General features: G+C 31.2%; 1 protein-coding gene across 1 annotated transcript in view; it reads left to right on the top strand.

Annotated features, from left to right (window-relative positions):
* LOC145304038 (serine protease 3-like) overlaps window positions 1-11,296 on the top strand; it is a 153,410-nt gene extending 142,114 nt beyond the window's left edge. Inside the window, exons 17-19 of the mRNA XM_080145798.1 lie at window positions 8,221-8,270; window positions 10,423-10,464; window positions 10,991-11,296. Coding sequence (XP_080001924.1) covers window positions 8,221-8,265 — 45 coding nt within the window. The 3' untranslated portion in view covers window positions 8,266-8,270; window positions 10,423-10,464; window positions 10,991-11,296. The remainder of the gene's footprint in view (window positions 1-8,220; window positions 8,271-10,422; window positions 10,465-10,990) is intronic.
* Window positions 11,297-27,025: the final 15,729 nt, after the last annotated feature.

Genomic DNA, 27,025 nt, shown 5'->3' on the forward strand with positions numbered 1-27,025 from the left:
AATGAGATAATGTTAAGATTTGATATTAAGATGAGAAAAATTTACGTTCACAGTCCCTTTAACTCCAAAAATCAAACTTTCATTAATTTTTCAAAAGCTAACTGGCCTAATTTTGAAAAATACATTGAAGACAAAATTAAAAAGTCAAGAAAAATTAAAAGTGTCCACAAAGCTGAAATTTACTTTCGTCACACCCTCCAAAAAGCTGCCAAAAAGTTCATCCCAGCTGGCAGAATCCCAAAAGTCTTCAATGCCCTCCCCACCGAAGCTGCTAACCTAATGGATGAAAGAGATAACATCAAGAAAGATAATCCGGCTGAACCAAGAATCCCTGATCTTAATTACAACATCACCAAAAAGATTAAAGAGCATCACCGCAAGAAATGGATTGAACACATTGCCAGCTGCCAAGCAGGTTCTCAAAAGCTCTGGAAAACCATCAAGAGCCTGAACAATAACCCTGCCCAACCTGACAATCAAGGTATTAGTTTTGACAACAAAATCACCACAGATGCTAAGTCAATTGCCAACAACAAGCAATACACCCCACACTCTGACAAAAAACCAGCAAAGATTCTGTGAAGCACACTTCGTAAATTGAAGTGTAAATCAAAGGATCCACCTGTAGTTTTCACCCCCGTGCAGACACTGGCAGCCATCAAAAAGTCCAAGAACTCAAAAGCCTTGGGCCCTGATGGTCTGTTGTCGATTATGATGAAGCATATTGGTCCATATTCCATCAAATTCTTGACCAACATCTTCAACAAGTGCTTGGAATTATCGATCATTCCGAACATCTGGAAGACCGGTAAAATTATCCCTCTACTTAAGCCAGGTAAACCTGCTGACAAAGGAACCAGTTACCGCCCTGTATCCCTCCTGTCTCCGGCCATCAAGATTCTGGAAGCCCTTTTACTTCCAGCTGTGACAGAGGCCATCCAGCTAGCAGACCACCAGCATGGCTTTCGTAAGGGAAGATCGACAGGTACAGCCCTCCAACGTTTTCTTGACCACATCAACAATGGATTAAACAGGAATAAACCAGTCCACAGAACTGTCAGTGTAGCAATTGACCTGTCACGTTCCTTTGACACTGTGGACCACACCATCCTTCTAAAAGACATTAAACAGCTTGATCTTAATGAACATATTAAGAGATTCCTGTGCGCATACTTGCGTGGAAGACAGACCTATGTAGTATTTAGAAACTCCACCTCTAAATACAAGGGGGTGTCCTGTCCCCAATACTCTTTAACCTCTACATGTCTGCCATGCCTGCTCCCCCAGGTAACATCAGACTGGAAACCTATGCCGACGATTCAAATATATTAATTCGGGACCTGTTGTTGAAGAAATCAATGAAGATCTGGAAACACTAAACATTTGGTTTAAGAACAGAAACCTGGAAATTTCGCCATCTAAATCATCTGCTACCCTCTTCACTACCTCTTCTAATGAATGTAAAACAGAGTTAGCTGTTAAAATTGATGGTGAAATTTTCCTACTGTCCAGAAACCTAAGATTCTTGGCATAACATTTGACAACCTTCTTTCTTTCAAACAACACGCTACAGACCTCAAAACAAAAGTTCAGTCCAAAACTAACATCTTAAAAGCTCTCACTGGATCCGATTGGGGCAAAGAAAAAGAAGTAGTTGTCAACACATATAAAGCCATTGGTCAGTCACAACTAAATTACTGCTGCCACATATGGACACCTTCATTGAGTGAAACGTCCTGGAAAGGTCTTCAGACAGCGCAAAACGGCGCTCTTAGAGCGGCCACAGGATGCCACAAAATGTCTGACATTGATCATCTACACACCAAGACCAAAATCATGAAGGTAAAACCACACTGTGAAATGCTCAGTAAACAGTTTCTGCTCGCCACTCAGAAGCCCCAACATCCCAACAAAACTGACCTGTCAAAGCCACCCCCACCTCGACAGATGAAACAGACCCTGTCCTCCAGATTTGGAGCTGTTATCAGGCAAATGTCCAGACCTGATCTCCCTGAGGACGAGTACAAACAGAAATTAAAACAAATTCACACTCAATCTGTCTCTCAAGCTATAAGTGACATGTTACCCAATAAAGTTCTAAATGCTGTTCCTCCCCCTATAAATGCCGCCGAGAAACAGCTTCCTAGACAAACCAGAGCAACCTTGGCCCAGCTCCGCTCTGGATATAGCAACTAACTGCATGGTTTCAAGTCCCGCCTGAATCCAACAATACAAGACACCTGCCCCCTCTGTTTGAACGCCGGACACACAACACAACACCTCTTTGAATGTCCCAACAATAGGACAGATCTTACAGTACGAGACCTGTGGACAAGACCAATGGAAGCAGCCAGATTTTTGTACCTGGCAACCCTAGACCATGACGATAATGGATGAGTAGAGAAGTGGGCTAAATGAATGAATGAATGAATGTGAATTACCATGTAAATCCATCAATTTAAAAGAAACAATTTGGCTTATGTTTATGATACTTTCTCCAATTAACTCCAATAGGAACTGTGCAAAAAAAATTATCAGATTATCAAACCTTAACATCATCTCATTCATATAATCTCAAAGATAGGGCTCTTGTTTCCTTAAAAAACGGCTTTTTCTGCTGATTTTTAATAGATCCAAATTTGGGGAAAAATTTCCAGAGTAATTTCCTAGATTTGTTAATTCTAGCTTTAACATATGTCAAAGTGCCTCCAGCTTCATCAATTTTACTTCCAAGATACTCAAAGCAATTTACATCCTCAAGAATTTGGTCTCCAATAGTTATTGGTTCTTGGGAGTTTGCATTTAATCTGAGTATTTTAGTTTTTGGAACATTTATTTCAAGTCCAACTTTCTTGGAAGTTTCAGCTATCATGTTAGTCCTTCTTTGCATTTGACTTCTATTGCTTGTTAACAAAGCAATATCATCAGCAAAGACCAAATCTCCCAAATATTTGGGATTGCCAAATAACTGCCAGTGAATGCCATCATTACTTTCACAGTTCTTCATGATCCAGTCAATAGCAAGGAGGAAAAGGAATGGAGAGACAAGGCATCCTTGTCTGACACCCGTTACAATCTCAAAAATGGTTGATAGTTTACCTTTATATATTACATTACCACCTCCTTTATGATAGATAGCTTTAATGATATTAATTATCTTTTCTGGAATAATTTTCTAGTGTCGGCAGATTTTCCAGAGAGATTTCCTGTCTAAAGTCTATGAAGTTTACAAAAAGCTCAGAGTTCCATTCCTTGGATTGCTCTATGATGATTCTTAGAGAGGTTATCTGATCAATAGTGTAAAGGTTTGGTCTAAATCCAGCCTGATTAGGTCTTAGCTTTTCATTAACCTTCTTCTTTTTTATATTAGGAAGAATCTTAATAAGGATACGTCCAGGTACTGAAGGAAGCATTATCCCTCTGTAGTTTCCACATTGGGTCAAGTCTCCTTTTTTGGCCAGTATTGAGATATGACCAATCTTCCAGTCCTCTGGGCATAACTCATTATTCCATATCTTAGTGATCAAAGGTAGGAATGCCTCAGCAGATGAATCTAGGTCTGCTTTTATGACCTCAGCTTGGATGTTATCAGGTCCAGCGGCCTGGTTATTTTTTAAACTTTTAATGGCCTCTTTGATTTCCAATAGATTTGGAGCTCGACAGTCAATGTCAAGTGCATCTGAGGGTGGAATCTCAGTTTCTTCCTCTGGAACTGGAAGATTTAGCAGTTCAGTGAAGTGCTCTGCCCATCTATTTAAAATATCCTAATCAGTTTTAAGGAGTGAACCATCCTTGTCCCTGATGTGTGATCCTGATTTGTGTACTTTACCTGCAATGCTCTTAGTAATCTCATAGACATCTTTCATTCTATTTTGATTAGCAGCATTTTCTGCTTGCATAGCAAGGTTTTCCAAGTGTTCTTTTTTTTCAATTCTGACACTTCTTTGGATTTCCCTGCTGAGCATCTTATACAGGTCTTTATCTTCTGGAGAGTTTCTAGAGAGTGTCTTTTGTCTTACCTCTCTTCATTGATCCATGAGATCAAAGGATCTTTGAGTGATCCACGGCTTAGCCTTGGTTAGCCTTTTTGAAACCTAATTTTTCTTGGCTAGTATCATTATAAACTTTTTTGATACCTTGCCAAATATCTTCAACTCCATCTTCCTCTTGAAGAGTCAACAACTCAAATCTGTTTTTTAGAGTGAGCTTAAACTCTTGTAGCTTTTCAGAGTTTTGAAGGGTTGTTAAATTATATTTCTTCCTTGGGTTAGGCATATAAGTATTTTTTTCTGTTTAGCTACTAAACGGTTAAATCTACATAAAAATTTACCCTTTTTTGAATTAGTCAACCCTAAAAACCACCATTTTTGTATATAATACTTTATATTACTTCTCACATAGATTTACGGAAATATTAGAAATTGCCCTATAAACTGACTATTAAGAATAAGGTAGGTTAAGATACGACAATTAGTATATAATACGTAAGGGATTCAGCACTAATAAAATGTTTCTTTAAGCTGGTTAATATAACAATAAACCCCCAACCACCCCCTCTTTCCCTCCCCTCCTAATGTAGGAATGACCTGACCAATAAATTATATAAATATTAGCAACCTTAATTGACAAAAACTTTCCCATCTGATAAAATCCACGTATTCTATACCCATTAATTGTTTTCAGCAAAGCTACTCTATAATTTACTTTGTATGTCTGTCAGTCAGTCGGCCAAAAAGTTCAAGTGCTATTATCGTATTTTAATGCAGAGTTTACCAAATAATATTTATCTACCGAAAGATAATTTGTTTTTCAAATTATTGTTCATTGTCAAATACCTTAAGAAGATAGCTGGTATAATGGAACTTGTTCCTTATTTTAAGGGTTGTTATGATTTTTGGTTCGTTAGGTATCCAAAGTTTTATAAACATTTTTTTTTATTTTAAAATTATGGGTACTTTAATTGAATTTGATTTGTTTGTTTAAAATAAGTAGTAAACAAAGTTTTACACCAATAAATTTAATCTTCATAAGGGGTAGTTTGCCTATCATCAATGGGGATATATTTAATTTTATTGTCCATTGTCTTATCCCTTGTACATTTGTTCCTTTTGTTACAGTTTTTAATGGTTTTTATGATTATTAATTCATTACAGGTACCCAAAGTTTTATAACCTCGTTAGTTCTGAAACTATGGGTAACTCCTAATTTATTAAATTTTGATTAGTTTGTTTATAATCATTAAAATGTATAACTTTTTTTTGTCCATTGACAGGGATGGAGGGGACATTGGAATATAATTTAAACTGGTCCCCAATATTTCATAAAATAATATCATTTGTTGGCTTTACAAATCTACTATGTTTAACTTTTCCACCAATGATTTTAACTTACATTGGGCAATTTAAATTTATTAATCATCCATTGTCTTATCCCTTAACATCCCTTATGTTAAATTCTTGGTTGACTAATTATTTTTAATAACCTATGTCTCTCAGGGATAAAAGGGGATTAAGACTATGGATGATAAATTGATATACATTATACATTCCCAATGATGATAAACGAAATTATTGGCTAAAAAGTTTGAACACTGGAAACAATGAATCAAAATTTAATAAATATACTCAAAATAATTCTTAAGCTGAATGTTGTGTGACTATCATGATACACAATTGCATCCTTGAAAATAAGTGGAATAGAATATTTATCAGTTCCCACTTCCCTAAAAATCATAGTAAGGGGGGATAGAGGGGTGTTAAAACTTGATGCAAGACATAAATAAATAAGGAAAAAACATGACTTTATTATTATAATTAAATAAAATACAGCCATCTTTAAAAAAAGAAAATATTATGATATTTGATAAAAAAAAATGGGTTGTATCTTTTTAGATATCCTTTCCGGCTAGTTTATTTTCAGGTTATCGTTTTTGTGGTCAAATTTACGTCCATTTTGAAAGGTTTACCATTATTGTGGCTTAAAAAATAAGAAAGTTAGAATTTTGAGCTTCTACACCAAAACAGCGAATTTTGGAGTAGCTGCGCAAAAATTGTTATTTGAGTTTAAATGATTTTTTAAGTTTCAGGGCCTTTGGAATACATATTTTTAGCTTGGCCAACTTGGGAAAGTGTGAAAATCAAAAAAAAAGGGGTAAATCAACTCACCTTACTGAGTATAGTATTTTCAAGCCAGAATGATGTTTAAACTTTCCATTGTTTGTCTACCTTGATTCGGTGATAGCCAGGATGTCAACCTTGGCCTTTAGCATTTCTTGGCAAATGTTTTCTGTCTGGCCTGACTGAAACATTGTCCGAACATTCCAGGTGCAAATTTTTGCTGGTCTGCGGGAATTCAGAATCATCCGCCTGACTGGTCTGTTGGCGGTTTCCCAGCCAAACATCATATTTTTGTTTCCAACTTCTACTTCATACACAAGTCTAAAGTTAAATTGGTCATTACTTTGTGCGGTTGAACATGAGCATGTTTTTTCTAGGGAAGGATTGTTACCCCTATCCAAACCCCCTGGACTGGGGGAAGTGACCAGAATTCAGTCTGGCATCTACCCTAGGACCTTTCTAGCACAGTAGGACTCTTCTGATGTAGCTCCTAGGATCATTTATGCACGGTGCAGGATGGACGGCATGCACGTACCTGGTCTCAGACTTCCATCCCCAGAAAATTACGGCCATTTGATATTTTTAAGTAAAAAAGGACCTAAAAACAAAGGTTGTTAAATAAAAGTGTGAAGGAAGCAAAAATTATTGACTTTTACTAACTTAAGAAGTAAAATTATTATCAAACAGGGGACTTGCACAAAAAATTTTAGCACTCAAACTCTTTTTTTACTTCGGTTAATATTGTGGCTTACAGAACATTTTTATATAATTCACTTTATATTGATACAATAAAAAAACATTACTCTGTTCATTGGAAATAATTTTTTTTTCCGAAACAATTAATTTCATTGAAAAATCTAACATTTACAATAAAACAAATAATTCAGAAGTCTAACCAATAAGAAGTCTTGTTTTATTTCAATTCTTTACAATTCAAAAAAAAATGTTTTCACAAAGTGACTTATTTCCAATGTAGTTAAATAATTTTTATTTAATTAAAATGAAAAGAATGAAAACCATACACATAAAAGATACATACTTTTTAAAATTATTTAAAAAAAAAAAGTTTGAATAATCTTATTTTATATCACATTTGATAAGTGACAAAAATAAATTTGTTGTATTGCATAAACATTTTAACCCTTTACAGCCATTTTTTATGTTTTTAAAATAAATGATAGAACACAAACATGATATATTTATTGATATATTACAAAGAATTGATTTTTTAATGAATTCATTTAGATGTAATCAAAAGGCCTAATTTTACTCTATACCAGAATACAAGATTTATGAAGCAAAACACTCTAAAAGCTACGAATTTTACCCCAATAAAAAAAAGACCTTTTGCTAAGGTCAAAAATGACCAGAGCCTCAGTAAAAATTAATTTTTTAATCCCACCAAAAAAGTTTATTGGCGACTTAATTCAAATTTAGGCTCTGCAGTCCGATTCTACTATTGTCATAGTAAATTTTTTATATATGTTTTAAAAATAGGTTAAAAACCGTTTATTGATCTTGGGTAATTTTGCAACATCTCAGAATTTGATTGATAATTTTTCTCTCCTGTTCAAGTGTAAATATTTTGAACCAAAATTCTTTTTTTATCGGGATTAGAAAAGTGCAGGGCTTTTTAAGATACATTAAAAATGAACTGGAATGGACCATATTTTAAAATCGGAGATTTTCTTTATCACTACTAATTCTATGGGGGAATTCAGTAAAGCCATGTGCATTGCTCAAAGGATGCCCCATAATTTGTTTTAAAGATCTAAAACTTGAGAATATTGATTTATACAACATTCAACAAAATTTTGAAAAGCACCAATCTTTTAATTGGAGTAAGCCATAATAATTGATACCATCAATTTCCAATTTTTTTCTGTAAGTATTTGATTAAAGAAATGCTACGCGTTAACTGCTGAAAGACTACCACAAGTAGACCCAATGCCCCAAATTTGAAGCCTTCAGCTTCAATACCAAAAAGTTCTAGGCATATCAAAATTACATTTTATGTACAATGAAAATTTTGAAAGATTTCCATTGCTCATAATAGAAATTACTGTATTAAATATTATTTTTATCATAACAGCTTTTAATTTAGCATTACAAGTCATGGAATGTTGAGTTACTACATGTGATGCCTTAAGAAAGGTAATTTTAAAAGTAATCATTTATTTTCAGAATTTGAAACATTTTTTTTCTAAAAGCAATACACATTTTTAAAGAAATTATCATTTTTTTTGTTTTTTTGCTTAAAGGGACAGAGCACCAAAACATTTGTCATCTGATTATCAAACCTTAATATCATCTCATTAATAATATCTCATTACCAATTTACCATTCATGAGAATCTCAAGACAAAATTCGTGAAATGAAAGGGTTGGTTGTCTGCTAGGTACTGTACTATGGGTATGAGGTGAAGGACCAAGAGTCTACTAGGCTTGCAAACCCAATCTTGCTTAAATTGTAGCTGTACCTTCCCTACTATGATTTTTTATAAAAAAAAAATTTCTTGGCTGCTGGGTTTCATTTTGCCTTCTTTTAAAAATAATTTCAGTATAAAAAGTGTTTTTGTGAACTATTACACAAACGTCAATAGTTATATATGCATAAATATCCTTTAACAAAATATATTAAAGAATACTATCAAAAAGAAGCTTTAAACATGGATCAAATAATACGGAAGTATTACTTTCTGAAATATCTTTTTAAAGTTGCACAACATATGCCACTCACATTTAATGGTCTTGTGACCTTCATTCACATTACACAACTGGTTTACTACAACCTAGGACTCTCAGGTACTTAGCTATATTCTTCCTGTGCTTATTGGAGATTTTACTCTGACATAAAAACTCACTTGGATGTTGTTAAGATTTATTTGTAAGGAATGACTTGAAAACAGCAACTTAGTTTCTTATGGAGCTGGATTTAAAACAATCTTTGCATTTATATCCCTTTGTTGAAAGAGTAAATGATGTATTTAATCTTGAGTTTGTGTATGAATGAATAGCTTAAGATTTTATTAAATCTGTTTTGATCTGATCTTTTTACTTGAAAGGTAATTTCCATACACTCTAACAATATGATCAGATGAATGACTCAAATTACATTGATGATTGATATCAGGTCACTTCTTTTTTAAGGTGTTTTATTTGGAAGCTTATACTAATTCAGATTAACCATACAGATTTGTATTTTTTTTTTTTTTCAATCTTATCTCTGATCAATCTTTTATAATTGGCATGTGATCTTGTAGTAAAACAAATTTAAATTGGATTTCTGCTCAGTTTTATCACCTAAAAAGGCATTTCTTTGCATAATAAGATCTTTATAATTAAACATAGCAGATAATTTAGTTAAATTACCAGTATTTTTTGCAGTACTCAAGGCATTACATTGTAAATACCAGTTGGAAACACAGGGTTTTTAATATCATAGTATGCATTGATTAAATCTACTATGTAAAATATTTCAGTATGATCTTTATCAAATATCTTTTTACCTCAAAGGGCACAGACCTTTGCCTGATGAATTATTTGCCTGATGGTGTAAGGAATATTTAGGGTTACTTGTTCGAGAAATATTATAAATTAGATCATTAAATTTAATTTAATTTTATTCATCCCAAACTTCAAAGATATAATTTGCAGTAGAAAAATGAAAAATTTGTAGGTGTTTCAGAATTGTGCGAGAAACATTCTTGGACAATCTGATACAGATTCACCAGGCTTTAATCAATTATATTAAAGATAAGGAACAACTTTTATTGCCTAAATGTAGATTAGATAATTTTGAAAGTATCTTTTTAAAAAAATTTTAAAGAAGTAACAAAATATGAATTTTTAAATTTTTTTTATTGATGGATTCCATTATATGATTAAAATATTTAGTTAACAGTTAGATTTGCTACATAACCTTTGTAAACTATTTAGCTTGCTAAAGCAAAGAATTCATTTAATAATACTCTTAGATGGAGAAAATGAAACCCAGCAGCAAAGAAAATGTATTTTGAAAAAAATCATAGTAGGGAAGGTACAGCTACGATTTATGTAAGGGTGGTTTTGAACTTACTATACTATCCTAGAAAACCCCTGCTATTTAGTTTCTTTGTCGTGCTTAGGTAAACCTGTACCTGGCCTATGCTAGCCTTGAGATGACTGTTCAGTCCAGGTGAAGGTTGGGGGGGGGGGGTGGGGGGTAGGGGTAAATAACCCCATATAATCTGTGGGGGGGGGGGGTAATTACCCCCCCCCTAAAAAACTACCAAACTAATAACTAATAAGTACTATTCAATATTTAGTAGTATGATTCTCCTGTAGAGTGTAACTTCAAATAGGTCCTGGTAAGATTTTTAACTAGTTTTGGGGAGCCAGCAAGGACGTTCAAGTGAGGGGGTAAAGGGGTGAATACCCCCTTCGATGTCCTTGATGGCTCCTATTACAATAAGGTACAATTTTATAAGCTTAGCATCTCTAATGCTCTAAACAAAATTGAATTGGCAAACTAAATGTTCAGATTTTCCATATTTTTTCCTCTTAAAAAGCCACAAAATCAAGTCATCAATCCTCAATATTTTTTAACAAAGAATGATTTAATTAAAATTATAGCTAAATAACTAAAACAAAAATCAACATTCAAAAGTTAGAAGAATTTGATATAATGTTAGAGTAAAGAGTGAACCACAGAAACTCTCCTCCATAGTAATAATATTTCCAACTTTACTTCTTTACATGATTTACTTCTACTCTTTCCCTATGATTTACTTATCAAGTTCTTTCATTTAAACCTTACTCAGAATAACCTAACCTAAAAAAGTGTGGTTTACTGTTGACTGAAACGAAATTGCTTAAAGTTCTATATATTTTTAGTTTATGGACTACATGAACCATGGAATAATGAATCTTGCCTGTTGGAAAAATTTGCACTTTTATACTTTACACCTTTTTATATTTTTAGATTTTAATCACATTTCAAAATTAAACCCATAACTTCCATATAAATTTTATAATAGTTCTATTGAATTAATTATTGTTTTTGTCAAAATTAATTCAAGGTGTAATTATACTTGTACATTGCACAATTTTTATATGTGTTGATAATTTTGAAGCAAAATTTTATTTTGTATTTCACTTGTTGTTTGTACTTTGGATAAATAAATTTTGTTTGCATTACAATTCAAATGCAATATGTAATAACTAAAGGATGATTATGTTCAAAGTAGCAATTAACCCTTACAGATTGGGGGGGGGGGGCTAAATCAGCCCCCACACCCTCCAGTTTTTTCAATGTCATTTTTTGTAGGCAAGATAGAGAGCTGTGACTTCATGAATTTTCAAGTTTAGTAATTATACATAGGCAATAGTTAATTTTATAAAGATATCTGGTCTGTGTTGGTCTGGTCTGTGTCTGGTCAAAGTCAGTTAGATGACACCAAAATAAGAAAAAATTCTAAAATTTGGTGCTCTAGGGCTGTTTTAATATTTAGTGGCTGGCTGCTAAAAAGCAGCTAAGGAGCGGTCTGGCTGCTTTGACTACAAAAAGTAATTTTCTCTAAAAATGCACATGAACCACAAGAAAAAAATTATGTCTCTATCTGTAACAGAAGCTGAGGAATTGGGGGGGGGGGTAAATTAGCCCCCCCTCCCCCAATCTATTAAGGTGGTAATTGGGGCCCACTCTGTAAGGGTTCAGTAAAAACATGACAACATCCATAAGTAGCAAAGCTCTAAATTAATATGATAAGAACATTTAAGCAAATGGAAGGAAATAGGCTGCTTAACAGACTGACTGACAGGCATGGTAAGAAAGTGGTCTTACAAATCATTTCACAAAACTTCAGAAGCTTATCTTTCATAAAAAAAACATTATTAGGAAAAAAAGTACTTATTTTGATTTTTAGTTCGAAATTTGATTAAAGGTGCTTTGAGTGGAATGCAACTATGATATCAAGGTTTTAATATAGATGCGACATCTAAGTTTCAATAAATTGAACAACTATATTGACTAATTAAATAGATGCTATGCTCCCAGCTGACAGATTGCTTCCTGTCAGGTGCCTGTAAAGGTGGTATAATTGTAATATACAGTGTCAATCAACAAAACACTTAATTACACTTAATTGCCTACCTCATATAATCACTTCTATATTAATATAGCTTTAAGAATAGGCCAATAAAACATCATATATTAACAAAATAGTGCTTTATTTACCTTTTTGTACCATTCATACATATTCTCAGGCCTATATGACCACATAAGGACATCTCTTATTATATAAATACTTTTGCTTGTATTATTTGTATTGTGAATTTATTTATATATCTTATATTAAAGGAAGCCTGCAAGAAATACCACGCTTTAACTGCTGAAAGACTGTCACAAGTAGACCCAATACCCCAAATTTGAAGCCTTCAGCTTCTATAACAAAAAAGTTCTAGGCATTTTAAACATAATATAAGTTTATAGTATTTTTCAAAATATACTCAAAATGTCTAAAGATGGGTGATTTCGTAGAGAAATGTTACTGTTTTCAATATTTTCTAAATACTAAAATAACCCTAAAAATATACAAATTCCCCAATATTTTCGAACGACAGGAAATTGAGACTTTGCACCTTTGTGGATATTTTCATACGGATAGAATGGGTCAACTTATACTAGATTTGGGATGTGTTTGTAAGATACTACATAGGTTCACATATCTTTACGGTCACACATGGTCAGAAAATAATAAAAAATCCGGAATATATGATCAAACGAATAAGTTTTATGGCCTCGCCAGAATTTTATGACTTTGAATAATAAGGTTTCGTGAATAGATTTTTTTTTCTATCATCATGCAATCCCGTAGCAAGATTATCTTTAGTTAAGCATAGTTCTTATTGCTAATTTCTCTTGCTTTTTTATCTAGCGGCAACTTTTGACCTTTCCAGTTACTTTATGTTCTGTTTTGTTTGTCAGTTCAAATACAGAAATAGGATTTTGTAGTTTTTAATTATGTATTATTTGTGAAAAATGTAATGTAAGAACCCCCCCACCACCCCCCCCCCCCCCCCCCCCAATTATATTTATTAAAATCTCTTATACGTGAGTCACACAAAGTAGAGAAACAGGTGCATATATATTGTTCATGAATAATGATCAGATTCAGAAGTAGCTATTTATTTATCTAATATACCAACCAAAGGTTTTTTATAATATCTATATGAGATACTTAATTTTTCAAAATATTGCTTGACTTTTATACAGAATAATTCTTACAACATTTCTGTACGAACATCCTTGTTGACCATAATAATATCATCATTATCATGTTACCTCCAACCGCCCCCCCCCCCCCCAATTGTTAAAACATTTCTGTTCATACATTGTTAATGAATTCCGGCGGGGGGGGGGGGGGGGTGGTTTTACAATGGTGTATCAATGATCAGAAATAGCTATTTATTTATGTAATATACCAAACAAAAAATTTTGGCGTTATCCTCTTAGAAATTTTGTTTTCAATTTTGTACCTAAAAATCAATCTGTTATGGGCTTTATGGCAGACAAACAAAATTATATATAGAAAAAATTTAAACTTATAAAATCATTATATTAATTTAATATCCCTCACATATATTTTTATTAATACAACAACAGGAAGTTGAGGTTTTGATATGAGCAAGGGGTCCAACCTTACTTTTTATAAAGCACGGCTTTTCTATAATTAGGGTCGGTAGGTCTGTCCTTTAAACATTATTCTGTATTTAACAGTTTTACAAAAAAAATAACGTATAATTTTGTCAAAAATAATACAAAAATATTATGCTTAATTTATTCTGACACTCTACAAAGGTTAATATTAGTCATTCCATTTTAGAGCTTCGCTTTTATGGATGTTGTTATCCTTGATTTTCTCAAAGTAGATAGTGTAAAAAGTAATGATAAATTGGAGGGGGGGGGAGCAGTATTTTTAATTATCCTATTATATAAAGTAGTAAGCTTTTTTGTCTGTCCCGAAGGATCTCGCTAACCGCTGAACCGGTATTGTTCTCTTTTACAGTAAAGCTTCTTATAGGTCCTGGGAAGGTTTTAAACTTCCCCCCAAAATATTCTTTTTTTACCCTTTTTTTTCCACCCCCTTTTATTTATGATGATAATCCACATCTCTATTAACCCCATTTTATGGGGGGGGGGGGGGTTGAAAATGTATGAAATCTGAGTACTAAGCTTATTGAACTAGCAGAGTCACGGTGGGAGTGGACATTGGACTGTAAATTATATTAGCTTAAAAACTTTGGGTATAAAATGTATTTATCAACTCTGTGATCGTTGCTTAAAGATTATGTGACAATTTAAAACACAATAAAGTTAAGTGTCCAGACATTTTAAACTTAAATTGTAATCTAATGAGGGGTATTTTTGTTTATCATCAAAGTTCCCTTCAACTGCAACATGCAACATGAGTATTTTATAATATAGCTCTATCAATATCCAGGGAGGGAGGGGACAATGGGCTGTTCATCACACTAATCATATATTCGTTGGCTTTACAAATTTGGGGACTTTTATTAAGTTTTGAATTTTGATTGGTTTGTTCATTAAGTTGAGTGTCCAACTTTTCAACCACTAATTGTAGTAAAAAAAGGGGTAAATTTGTGTATCAATTTATCGGCCATTGTCTAATCAATTTAGATCTCTGATCAATATCCTTGTCAAAATGCAATTTTATTGGTTTATATCGACTACAAGAAGAGGAAAATTTAGGTTGCAATATCCCCTTACATTTGTTGGTCAGGATGGAAGGGAAGGGGTAAAGAAGAGGAATTGGGGAGATATAAATTTTAGCCCGCCGAATAGTTTACTTTTTAATAGAACATGAAAATCTGATGTAATATCCAAGTAATTATAAATCCATTTTAAAGTCGATACTATCCCAAATAAGGACCACTGCACTGTTAAGGACATTTGATAATTAATGACACAAGTACTCAAAGTTTTATTAATAAGTTTTTTTACTCGTAGCTTAAAAAAATTGAATTGTGATTGGTAGGGCCCGAACTTGTAGTGCCCAATCTGTTCAACCAATGTTTTATATTGTATAGATTTTTATTTATTATTTTTGGTGATGTACATGAATGCAAAGTCCATTTTCTAATCCCCTCAGATTCCTGGGTATGAATCATAGATTATTTGTGTGTGTGTCCATTCCATTTTAGAGGCGCTACTACAACGGAAATATTATTACTTAGATGCTGCATCATATTTTCATGTATTCTGATAAAGTGAAACTCCCTGAAAAGAAGAGCCCAATCGGTTCGGCGGTTACTGAGATCTTAAGCTTCAGACGGACAGACAGACATCGTTCTACTTTGTATTATAGATATATCCGCCCATTTCCCTATCCAATTTAAATTTTAGCTAACAAAAAATAGCTATTTGTTCTGAACGGACGGAACGATCCTAATCATAGAAAGCTTCGCTTCAAAAAAAAGCTTATTATATAAGTTTTACAAGCAGAGAATCAATACAAAACAAACAGATTCTATTTAAAAAAAGATTAATTTTGCAGATTTGTAATTGATTGCTTTCTACCTATTCCCTAGAAAGGTCCAGGTCATGCTCTAACTAAGGATCTCACTAACCGCTGAACCAATGAACAATAAAGCTTCTTAATTAAAAGTGAAAGTTAAATTTTGTTTCTTTTAGCTTTTAAAACTGCTCATATTTAAACATCAAGTTCCTATTGTAAAGATTTATGGGAAGGGGTTTTAATTATATCTACTGCTGTTAAAAACAAAGCTTTTCTATAATTGGGGTTGGTTTCACGTCCGTCCGTCTGTACATCTAGAACAGATAAGAAAGTGGAACAACTTTATAATATTAACTTATAATTCTGTTTATACTTATACATTTATATTCTGATTATTCAGTTCTGACAATCTACAAGTGTTACTGTTTGTTTGTACTACTGATTCGCTTTTATGGATGTTGTCATCCTTGTAGTTGTTGATAAACCCTCCGATTTCCTTTATTTGGCTAAAGTTAAACAGAGTTGCCCCCCCCCCCCATATCCAATTGAATATGATTTACTACTATTTTCTGCCAAAATAAAAGTAAAAGGTAAAACATGGACAATAATAGTTATTTCTTTCATTGTATTATAAACGGCTTTCCGCGGATATAGAATGTACAATTATAAGATTAAAACCAGTTTTTTTTAGCCCCGAGGTGCCAAAGAAAAAAAATAATTCTATATTCTATTCTCCCTTCCCCCCCCCCCCCCCAAAAAAAAAAAAAGTTGCTCCTAAGAATTCATTTGTAGTTCAGGAAGGGAGCAGAGAAAATAAGAACGGCTTGTTTTTTTCCTATGCCTTGTAAAGTAAATCATATTCAATTGAATATGGGTGGGGGGGGTTAAAAAAGATGACAGGTAATACATATCTGAAAATACGCAATGACGCAAAATAATACGCAAATTCAGTTCACAATTCTCACGTTTATCTAAAAATGCAACATATAATAATAGCTATTAAAACAATTTACAAGCATAACTTTTATCTTATTAGGATAACAATTAAATAAGAAAAATATTTTTACCATATGAAATTCGTGATCAAACACCTAATTGAAAAAAAGGCAAGACAACAGACGCCCCCAGAAGCCTCTAGGTGTTCTTAAGGTGGGAGGGGGATAAGTCAACCGCCCTTCTATTTTTTAATTTGAGTTTTAATAAGTAATATGCAGAAAAAAAATTTGGGGGGGGGGATTTTAAATTGGGAGGGTGGAGATTCGCTCTCCCAAAATAGTTAAAAACCTTCCCTGTACCTAAAAAAAAGCTTAATTGCAAAGGAAAACCAAACAGATGTCATTTTTTAACAATTTTATAAAAAAAAAACATTGGCACACTTGTGTAAACACCTTATCGCTAACAAGTTTTGGAATAGATAATCCAGAACTGTGACGTTTTCGGGTAAGTAATCAACAATTTAATTATAGTAATTTAAGTTTGTATTTCTATTTTTAAGTATTACAATCAACTGAATCAAAATTATTCTATAAAATAACAATATAACAATACAAAAACACTTGTTAGATAGATAGATAGATGTATTTCAACATAAGCATACAAAATGATAATAATATTTCTTACACATATTTACAAAATTTTATGCATAGTTTGGTACTTTCATAACCTGGGTTGGCCGTTGCAAAAGCTGGAAGTACCGATTTAAGACAAACATATTCAAATGATTTTTTAATGTTTCTAGCTACATAGAAATTTTAATCAGATAATTAAATTGGATATATACATATAACATATAAATAGGTTTAAATAGTATAAATAAATAGTAAGGTATTAATGATGCTATTTACACTATGATACAATGGGGTTAGAGAAATTCAAATTTTGATAATAAATTAAGGCAAATTTTAATTATTTTTACAGACAAAACATTTTTGCTTATTACAATTAAAACTCTTATATTTATCTAAAGCTTTCTTTTTGATGAGATTTTTAGTGGAATTTTTAGTTTCAGCACACCTTATAGCAGTGTCTAGGTTGTTCCATATTTTAACAAAGCAAACATTAGGAAAAGTTTCTAGAGCTTTATGTTTAGGTAAAGGTACTTTTAATTTCATTACTCTGTTGGATAACATTGGTTCAAAAATATTATTGAATGAGTCTGGCATTTGTCCTGCAAGGAAACTTTTTACAAAGCTACCTATGTTAACAGTCATAATATCTTCAAGTTTAAGTAAATCAAGTTTTTCAAGTAATGGATCTACATGAGCATTGTACTTTGCATTAGCGACATATCTCACAGATTGCTTTTGTTTTAATAATAATCTATTCATTCCTTCACATTTAGCATTACCCCATGTTATAATAGAAAATTCCAAGTGCGATTTTACAAGGGAATTATATATAGATTTACGAATTTTAGTTGGTGCAAACTTTTTCAATTGATTTAATACAAAATTAGCACTAGATACTTTGTTAATAACTGAGTTTATATGGTGTTCCCACGTTATAAACTCATCTAGATGAACACCTACAAATTTAAAAGATTTAATATTACAATCATTTCCAATTCTTTCAATCTTTTCACCACCAATTTTTATGACTAGAGAATCTTGGACACACTGCATTTTTTTGGTTCTAAAAACCATAAACTTAGTTTTGGCAACATTAAGTGAAAGTTTATTTGCTTGAAACCAAAGTTTAGCTTTTTCTAGTTCAATGTTAACCCTTTCCTCTAATCTTTTTAAATTGCTATCACTGTGTGCAAAAATTGTGTCATCAGCAAAAAGTGAAGAAAATATATCAATTGCATTTGGCAAGTCATTTATATATAATAAAAACAGTATAGGACCCAGAACACTACCCTGCGGGACTCCATGGGTTATGTTTTGAATAGATGATTTGACACCATTAATTTCTACATATTGAGAACGATTATTTAAATAAGAATGAAACCATTTATTTGATAAACCTTTAAAACCATAATGGTTTAGCTTGGTTAAAAGAATTTGGACATTGCAAGTATCAAATGCCTTTTTTAAGTCAATGAAGCACCCCAGTGTGTATTCTGGTGTTTGAGAATCAAGACCTTGGTATATTTTATTCAATAATTGAATTAAGGGCTGTGTTGTGTTGTGCTTGGGTCTAAATCCATACTGATGTTTATAAAGAATATTGAACTTATTTAAGTATTTAAACATTTGACAGGCAACTATTTTTTCCAGTAGTTTAGAAAAGGCATTTAATATACTAATAGGTCTATAGTTATCAAATGAATTATTCCTTCCTGATTTAAAGATTGGCAAAATTTTAGCGCATTTATAATTGTTTGGAACAAAGCCATGTTTAAATGAAAGATTAAATAGGTGAACAACAGGATCTATAATACTTGGCATAATTTCTTTTAAAAGTTTAGTAGAAATATTGTCAGGTCCACAACTTAGTTTAGGTTTTAGCTTATTGAGAGTAGAAAAAATTATTTGAGGGGTGATTTTTTGAAAGACAAAATTTTCATTGACTGGAACCCCAAGGTAGTCATTAAAATCATTTTCGCAAAATGGAATTTCATCTGCTAGGCTGGGACCAACATTAATAAAAAAATTGTTAAAACCCTCACAAATATCTTGAAAGTTTTCATAAGATCTGTTATCATCAGTAAAAAGATTTGGGATAGAATGCGTTTTTTTATTCTTGTTAATAAGTTGATTAATTGTAGACCAAGTTTTTTTCATGTTAGACGAAAATTCATTGAATTTAGAAAAATAGTACTCTTTTTTGGCTTTCCTAACTGCAGATTTATAAATATTATTTGCAATGACAAATTTTCTATTGCTATCAACGGTTTTATCCTTAAATTTTTGTCTTAATAACATTTCCTTTTTCTTTCTTAGGTTTAGTAAATCTGGTGACATCCAGGGATTTTGGGGGATAACTCTTTTGTTGGGTTTTATAGTTTTAAAAGGGAAACATTTTTCAAAGTTTTCATTGATAACATTAGAAAAGTTTTCAAAAGCACTCTCTGGATTACAATCTGTAGTTATGTCAGAGCAATCAAAAGAGGATAAGGATTGCTTAAATATTTCAGTATTTTCATTAGACATATTTCTTTTTTGTATAAAAGAATCTTTGTTTTGCTTAGGATTACTAACATTTAAGTAAAATATTGGGAGATGGTCAGATAGACTTGAGTAAATTAGTCCGGCATTGTAATTATCCATCCTTTTATTTGTAAAAATGTTATCAATCAAAGTGGCACTTGTTGGTGTAATTCTGCTAGGTAATGTAATAACTGGTAAAAAAGAATGAGAGATTAACATATTTAAAAAGTCGTTGGTTGGAGAATGTTCATTATATTTAAGCAGATTAATATTTAAGTCAGAGCAAAGAATTATTTCTTCTGCATTCATAATTTTGAGAGAAGTTAGAGTTGTATTAAGCCAATCAGAAAAAAATTGTATATTGCTATTAGGTATTCTATAAATATTTGCGATTATCTTAAACTTGTTTCTTGAAATGTAAACTTTAATTATTAAAGATTCAAAATTGTCATTAAAGCACGAGAATTCTTTGATAATTTCATAGTTTTTTAAGTTAGATAAATAAATAGCCAAACCCCCTCCCCTCTTTACTTCCCTATCTTTTGAGATTAGATTATAATTATTTAGACAGACTAAATCTTGATTTTTGATTCCCCACGTCTCTTGGACACATAAACAAGAGAAATTAAAGTCTTTGTTTTTGGATTCCTCTATCAAGTCTCTAAGATCATTTGATTTATTTGAAATACTGCGAATATTTAAGCTTAAAACGGAAAAAATTTCACTTTTATTACTAACTAGCGATTTGAATTCATTTTGATCAACATACTTACAACTATGCCCAAAATCACTATTCAATACAAGCTCATTCTGACCATTACTTGAAATTAAATCTATATCATCATCAAAGCCCTATAATAACAGATAAGTTTAAATTTTACAATTAAAAAGTGCCAATTTGGAAAATTAATTTTATAAGTTATACTATTAAACCCCAAAATAGTAAACTTGATTATCATATAGTAAGAGATTGGTGACATACAATAGAGATAATGTGTAGAGTGGTGACGTTAGTTTAAACATATATTAGATTTGATATCAGAGAATGATTTTTAAATTTAGAATCAATTTAATTCTTTTTCACATATTTTGGCTTTATATCAGATTTAACACCAACATGGTTAGGCAGATAGCTGTCGATATCACTTATGGTGTAAGTAAATGAATTTTCACTTTTAGGATAATAAGTTAACCATACAGGTTTTTCGCCTTCTTTGACAGTCATGTTAATGTCTCCATTTTGGTTTGTATCAAATTTGTGAATGGATCCTTTTTTCTTTAGAAATTTGATATGACCTAAAATCTTATAACGATTTTTAGTTAGCTGGAAGTTTATGAAGAACCTTTGTCTGGGAATGTATGACTTTACCTTCGGCCCAGGATGTGAAGAGTCACATTTCTTGGTCATATCCTCCCCCTCCTTCTTGTCCCCCTCCCCCTCCTTCTGGTCCCCATACCCCTCATTCTTGATCCCCTCCCCACGCAGATCCCCGCCTCCATTTTTCGGTATATCTGACTTCTTTACTCCTCCTCTTTTGACAGCGGAAACCAAATCAAAATAGGGTGACCCATTTTTTCTGTTCCAAATTTTTAGCAGGACTGAGTTGTTTTTTAGTTCATGTACTGCTGTTATGTCAGATTCAGGAATTCTGACTCCGTAGCACTCCTGGACAAGATCTAATGTCCTTTCAGTCAGAGTTCTTGTGTCCTGTTCATCATGGGGTTCAAAGAGACTTTTCCATCCTTTTTCAATATTAGGCGGGCTAGTAAGTATAAAGTTGCCCTTAAGATTACGTTGCAATGAGTAATCTGCCGTATTCAACGCTTCTTTAGCCTCAGCCTTAGCAGTCTTCACATCATCCTTCAGATTTGTGCATTTGCCATCTTTGCCAACAGTTTTCCACTCTGATCCACTAGTGGAAATTATGTGCTGGCAAACAATAAATAGGTAGTTTAAAAGTGCTTTGTTGTTATTAACATCGACTTCACACTTTTCTCTTCCTATTTTCTTCAATACATCTTTCACTACCTCGACATCAACTTTCTTGGCCATTTTTTTAGAAATAAAATTTTTGTGTCACCCTACTAGTTTAACTGTAATTCACATGAATAGGATTATAGCGGTCAAACTAATTATGTGTTGCTTGCTTGAGAACTAGATCACAACTGAAAGAAAAAATGGAAATCCTAGTTTATTTTACAATTCTGGTGCAATCTTGCACATAAATGTTTGATATTGATTTAAGAAAAGTTTTACTTGTAAATTTACTCTTAATTTAAATAATTTCTACTTTTTTTTTTTTACTTCAAATCTAAAAATAACAATTTATTAATGTAACAAATAATTAAAGGTAGTTACAATCTCCCTCTTTCTTTAAAAAATTTTACTTATTTCAATAAGAATAAAAATTATAATTAATTACTTTAAAAGATTAATAAAATTTAATTTAAATAAGGTTTTTGTTTAATTTTTTAAACGAAGAAACTAATAATTCCTTAAAACTTTCCTTTAATTCAGTAAAAAAAATTAAAATTAAAGAATAATTTCTTTAAAAAAATTCATTTGTAACTACTAAGACTTTTTTTTCAAAAATTCATTTGCAACTACTAAAACTTTCATTTAGTTTGAAAAGAAAAATTTCCTAAAAAAAACTTTTGATTCAAAATTTGGAATAGCTTTACTTTCAGTACTATAATAATAACTATATTAATAACTATACAATATAATAATATTTTTCAGGTTGGATTACATGAACATCCATTGATTTGGTTTCTTCTGGTAGTTGATTGGTTCATCATGGATAAAGCTTCAGCACATCAACAATAAAGTCAAACCACTGTCTTCAAGCTCGCATACGGCTTCAGATGGTTTTCTCCAAGAATAGGTGATAAAATGATTCCTCTTCCAATCAATCCAATTAATTATTGATCTTCATGGTGCTTAACTCGAACACGGTTAGCATATTATAGTATTTTTGATATCCCAAAGACTTAAAAAAATAAAAAAATAAAAATCTAGATAGAAATCTTCAAAGTTTTTAGGAAAATATTATAGATATCAAATTTCCTTTTTATAAACTTCAATCAAAAGAAAAAATTCAAAGGAAAATATTGGAAATATTAAATTTTCTTACTATAAAGAAAAATCTTAAAACTTTAAATTTACTTGTTATTAAATTAAAACAATTTTTCAAAAAGAGTATGAAAGAGAGACTACTTCAATATTATAGAATTAAATAAACTAAAATTGTTTGTAGATTACTTTTTCTTCTTTCCTTGATTTCCGGTTTCAAATTGTTACAATTAATACAAGTTTAACCACTAGTTTATTTCTTTTAATAATAAATTAACCACTAATTTTATCTATGTTTCTATATATATCTATAGTGATACATAATTATGTCTGTTTAAAAATACATATAATTTGTTTGCTAGAAATTTGGATAGCTTGTATTTCTTTTAAAATTCAGTTGACTAACTTATATTTAATCTTTTTTTCTGCAATTATAATTTTGATTTTATTAATATTCTACTTTTTTTCATTTCACCATTTTCCATTATTTCTTTATTTAGCGGAAAACTAATAAATTTTGTAGTTTAAATTTTTTGCAATTTTTCAGAAAATGAGCACTTGTAGTAATATGCTTTATACCCAATTCACAAAATTATTGTCAATTTTTTCTATTTTGCAATGCTTTAAATTTATGCTCACCGAGCCTATTTTTATCAGGGAATTCAGACGTATCCCTGGAAGCCCTGAAGGTATAACATTTTAGCAATGATTTCTTAATTTTAGCATCATTCACATTACTAACTCAGACGTATCCCTGGAAGTTCTGAATTTTTAGCATCATTCTCATCACTAATTTTGACGTATCCCTGGAAGTCCTGAAAATATAACATTTTTCCTTAATTTATAGCAATACTTCCTTAATTTTAGCATCGTTTCAATAACTAGAATTATTTAGCGAATATCTTCACATTTCTCTGAGCAAAATATCTCTAATATATCTTTTACAAATATCTCAAGCTATAATACTATATCTTTAAACATTTCTTAAAATTTTGTTAAAGTATTTTATATATCTATGGTTTAATTTATATTATATTGCTTTATTTTGTTTAGGGAAAAATTCCTGCCCTGGATGATTACAATTTGTCTGCGACCAATTTTTCTGCTACCATCATGTGGATATTTCTCTCTTTCAGCATTATTCTCAACGTTTTTCTCTTATTTATAGCAGGTATTTCCTAAAAAAATTATTTATTAGTTTTAAGGGGCATTTGGGCTAAATTGAATACGTCTTTGTGATCTAGGCTGTCTAACCATAGGTCTATTCTCTTTGTTTATTACTGTTACCATTTCAATATCTCTTTTTTTCTTTCTTCTGAAGCATATTTTAATACACTTTTTCATAACTTTTTAAAAAATGCTAAGTATTATATATCCCAAAATTAAATTAACCATATAAATACTAATTTGTGTGTAAATATTTTCAGAAGCAAATTTTTCGAATATCGTCTTCTCGTCGGTAAAATTATCTTCAAAGTCTTTATATGTCATAAAAGATTGTTCTGTTACAACTCCGTTTTTCTTAAATTCACAAATCTTTTTACACGAATATAATCTATTATATAAATCAATAGTCTGATCTTTTTTTGTTTTCTTAAAAAGGCATTTGTCCATGGGTTTTTTCTCTTGTTTACAGGGTAATTCCAATATTTCTTTAAAACAATAATTATTTTTAATAATTTTTTCCTCACATATTCCCAAATTATCTATCACATAAGATTTAGCATCCAAAATAAGGCATTTTTTATCAAAACAAAAGGGAACTGGAATTACTTTATATGCAGGAGTATAAAATTTTTTAAATCCATATAACGTGTTATTTAAAACAACTAGGCTTTTAAATTTTTCTACTATTTTACAATCTGAAAACAATTTTTTATCTAGGATAGTTATTTCTAAATGTTTCAAGATTTTATTCAAGTTTAGCATATAATCCAAAATTTTTATCAATATTTCCATTACACTGTAATTTTTTTGTCCATTTTCTAAAAATGATTTCAGTCCTTCAATATTAAAAGGTTTTTTCTCTGTTGCGAAATTTAATTTACTCTTTTCAAAATCCAAAACTTTATTTAAAGTGGCTGTGAATTTGCAAATAACGTTATATATATAGGTAGATAACTGGCAATTAGAGATAATTTTTTAAAAATATTGCCTTAAAAAATGACAATTATTCAATCAAATGAAAAAGAATTTTTAAATTTTCTGAACTTTACACTACCGTGAACACCATTTTTAAGAAAACTGAATAATAAATGCATTAAATACGAATAATTGTAGTGATTTATAGATAATTGCATTCAAAATAGTTAATACGTTATGTTTTTTTTAAAAATGTCATTTAAAAGTAACACACAAGACAGTCATTTTAATGATAAAAATGCAAAAAATAAAAAAAAGTAACAGATCAAAACTTGAAATGTTATTTACTGGCCCGGCTTTTTGCGTTACCTCTCTCTCTCTCTCTCTCTCTCTCTCTCTCTCTCTCTCTCTCTCTCTCTCTCTCTCTCTCTCTCTCTCTCTCTCTCTCTCTCTCTCTCTCTCTCCTCTCTCTCTCTCTCTCTCTCTCTCTCTCTCTCTCTCTCTCTCTCTCTCTCTCTCTCTCTCTCTCTCTCTCTCTCTCTCTCTCTCTCTCTCTCTCTCTCTCTCTCTCTCTCCCTCTCTCCCTCTCTCTCTTTCTCTCTGTTTCTCTTCTTTCACTTTGCTATTTCTACCTCTAGGTTAGTTGTTAATCTAAATTTATATTTTCTAATTTCTATTTAATATTCAAAGGGATATAAAAGGGCAGAAAAATAGCTTAAAACCAACGAACGACTTTTTTAATAAAAATAAAATAGCCTAAAACCTTTCCCAAAAACTATAAGAAGCTTCACAGTAAAAGTGAACCATATCGTTTCAGCGGTTAGCGAGATCCTTCTCTACAGATAAAAAAAGCTTACAACTTTATAAAATTGTTAAATCTTTTCATTTAAAACTCACCCTTCAGTATGTGATTGTATGCAGGGAGGAAATGGATATTTGGCTTTTTATTACATTAGTTCCCAAAGTTAATGACATTTTGTTAGTTGGCTAATTAACTTTGGAGACTTTCATAGAATTTTGTGTATATTTTCATTGTGAATATCCATTAATTTAACGGCTCTTGTCTTATGCCTATAGTTCCCTGGTTAATTATGTAGCAATGGGTGTGCGGGTGGGGCGTTAAGTGTGTGTGTGTGTTAGTGTATACTACGATAGTGTGTGTGTGCGTGTGTGTGTGTGACAAATTGCAATAACTATTCATTTTGGAATAAAAAAAGTAATGTTTATTTTTATGGAAAAACTTTAATAAAATGATTGAATTTTTTGCTGAAGTATATAGCAAATATAATAAATTTTTACTTTTTGAACAATTTAAATCTTAAATATCATTCTTTCTATAGATTTAAGCAATTTTTCTATTGTCTTTATACCAGCTGAAACATACCGAAATTCTGTTAATGATTTTATAAAATAAACCAAACTTTTTCATTACATTTTAAAGAAAGTTCAAAGACAAATATTATTAGAGGTTTATTACAAAATTATTTCCTAAGTATTGATTTTTTAGTTTTTATCTGCAAGCGAAGAAATGGCTTTTTTTCTTATAGTTTAATTGTTGCTCAGACTTTAACGTTAACTTCGTGTTGAATTGAGCATGGCATTTTAATCAAATTTTTTTCTAACTTCTTGGAGCTTTTAAGAAATTATTGTACGAAAATTACTTAAAAAACAAGGAAAGGTAAATAAAAATGAATTCTGAAAAAACTAATTCGTGATCTCTTTAAGTAGTCTTTAAAAGAAATTAAAGAAATAATTTCCTCGTATATTTTTGAAGACTCTTTTTCTTGGCTAAATTCTATATCTGATATGTTTTCAAGCATAAGTACCTTTTTTAAATTTTCTTTCATCACAGATATATCTACTCCATCCCTCGTACATTTTGCAGGTGTAGACTGACAAATGTCTCCATCAGCACTCCTCTCAGTTTTATCTCTATTATTAGTAAGGAATGAATTGTCAATACTATTTATTTGGTAAGACTTAAAAGTTAAATTTATTTGGTTAACCATATTTTTTAAACTCTCAACCATGCTCAAAATTTTTTACGAAATATTAATTTTTACATTACTACTTTCCCCCGAAACTGTATTTAATTCCTCTAATTTTTCTCTTTCCTCTTCAGATAATTCACTTATCATTGCTGAAA

This window comes from Acartia tonsa, chromosome 13 (genome assembly GCF_053477335.1).
Source record: "Acartia tonsa isolate MP-2025a chromosome 13, ASM5347733v1, whole genome shotgun sequence".
Classification (NCBI taxonomy): domain Eukaryota; kingdom Metazoa; phylum Arthropoda; class Copepoda; order Calanoida; family Acartiidae; genus Acartia; species Acartia tonsa.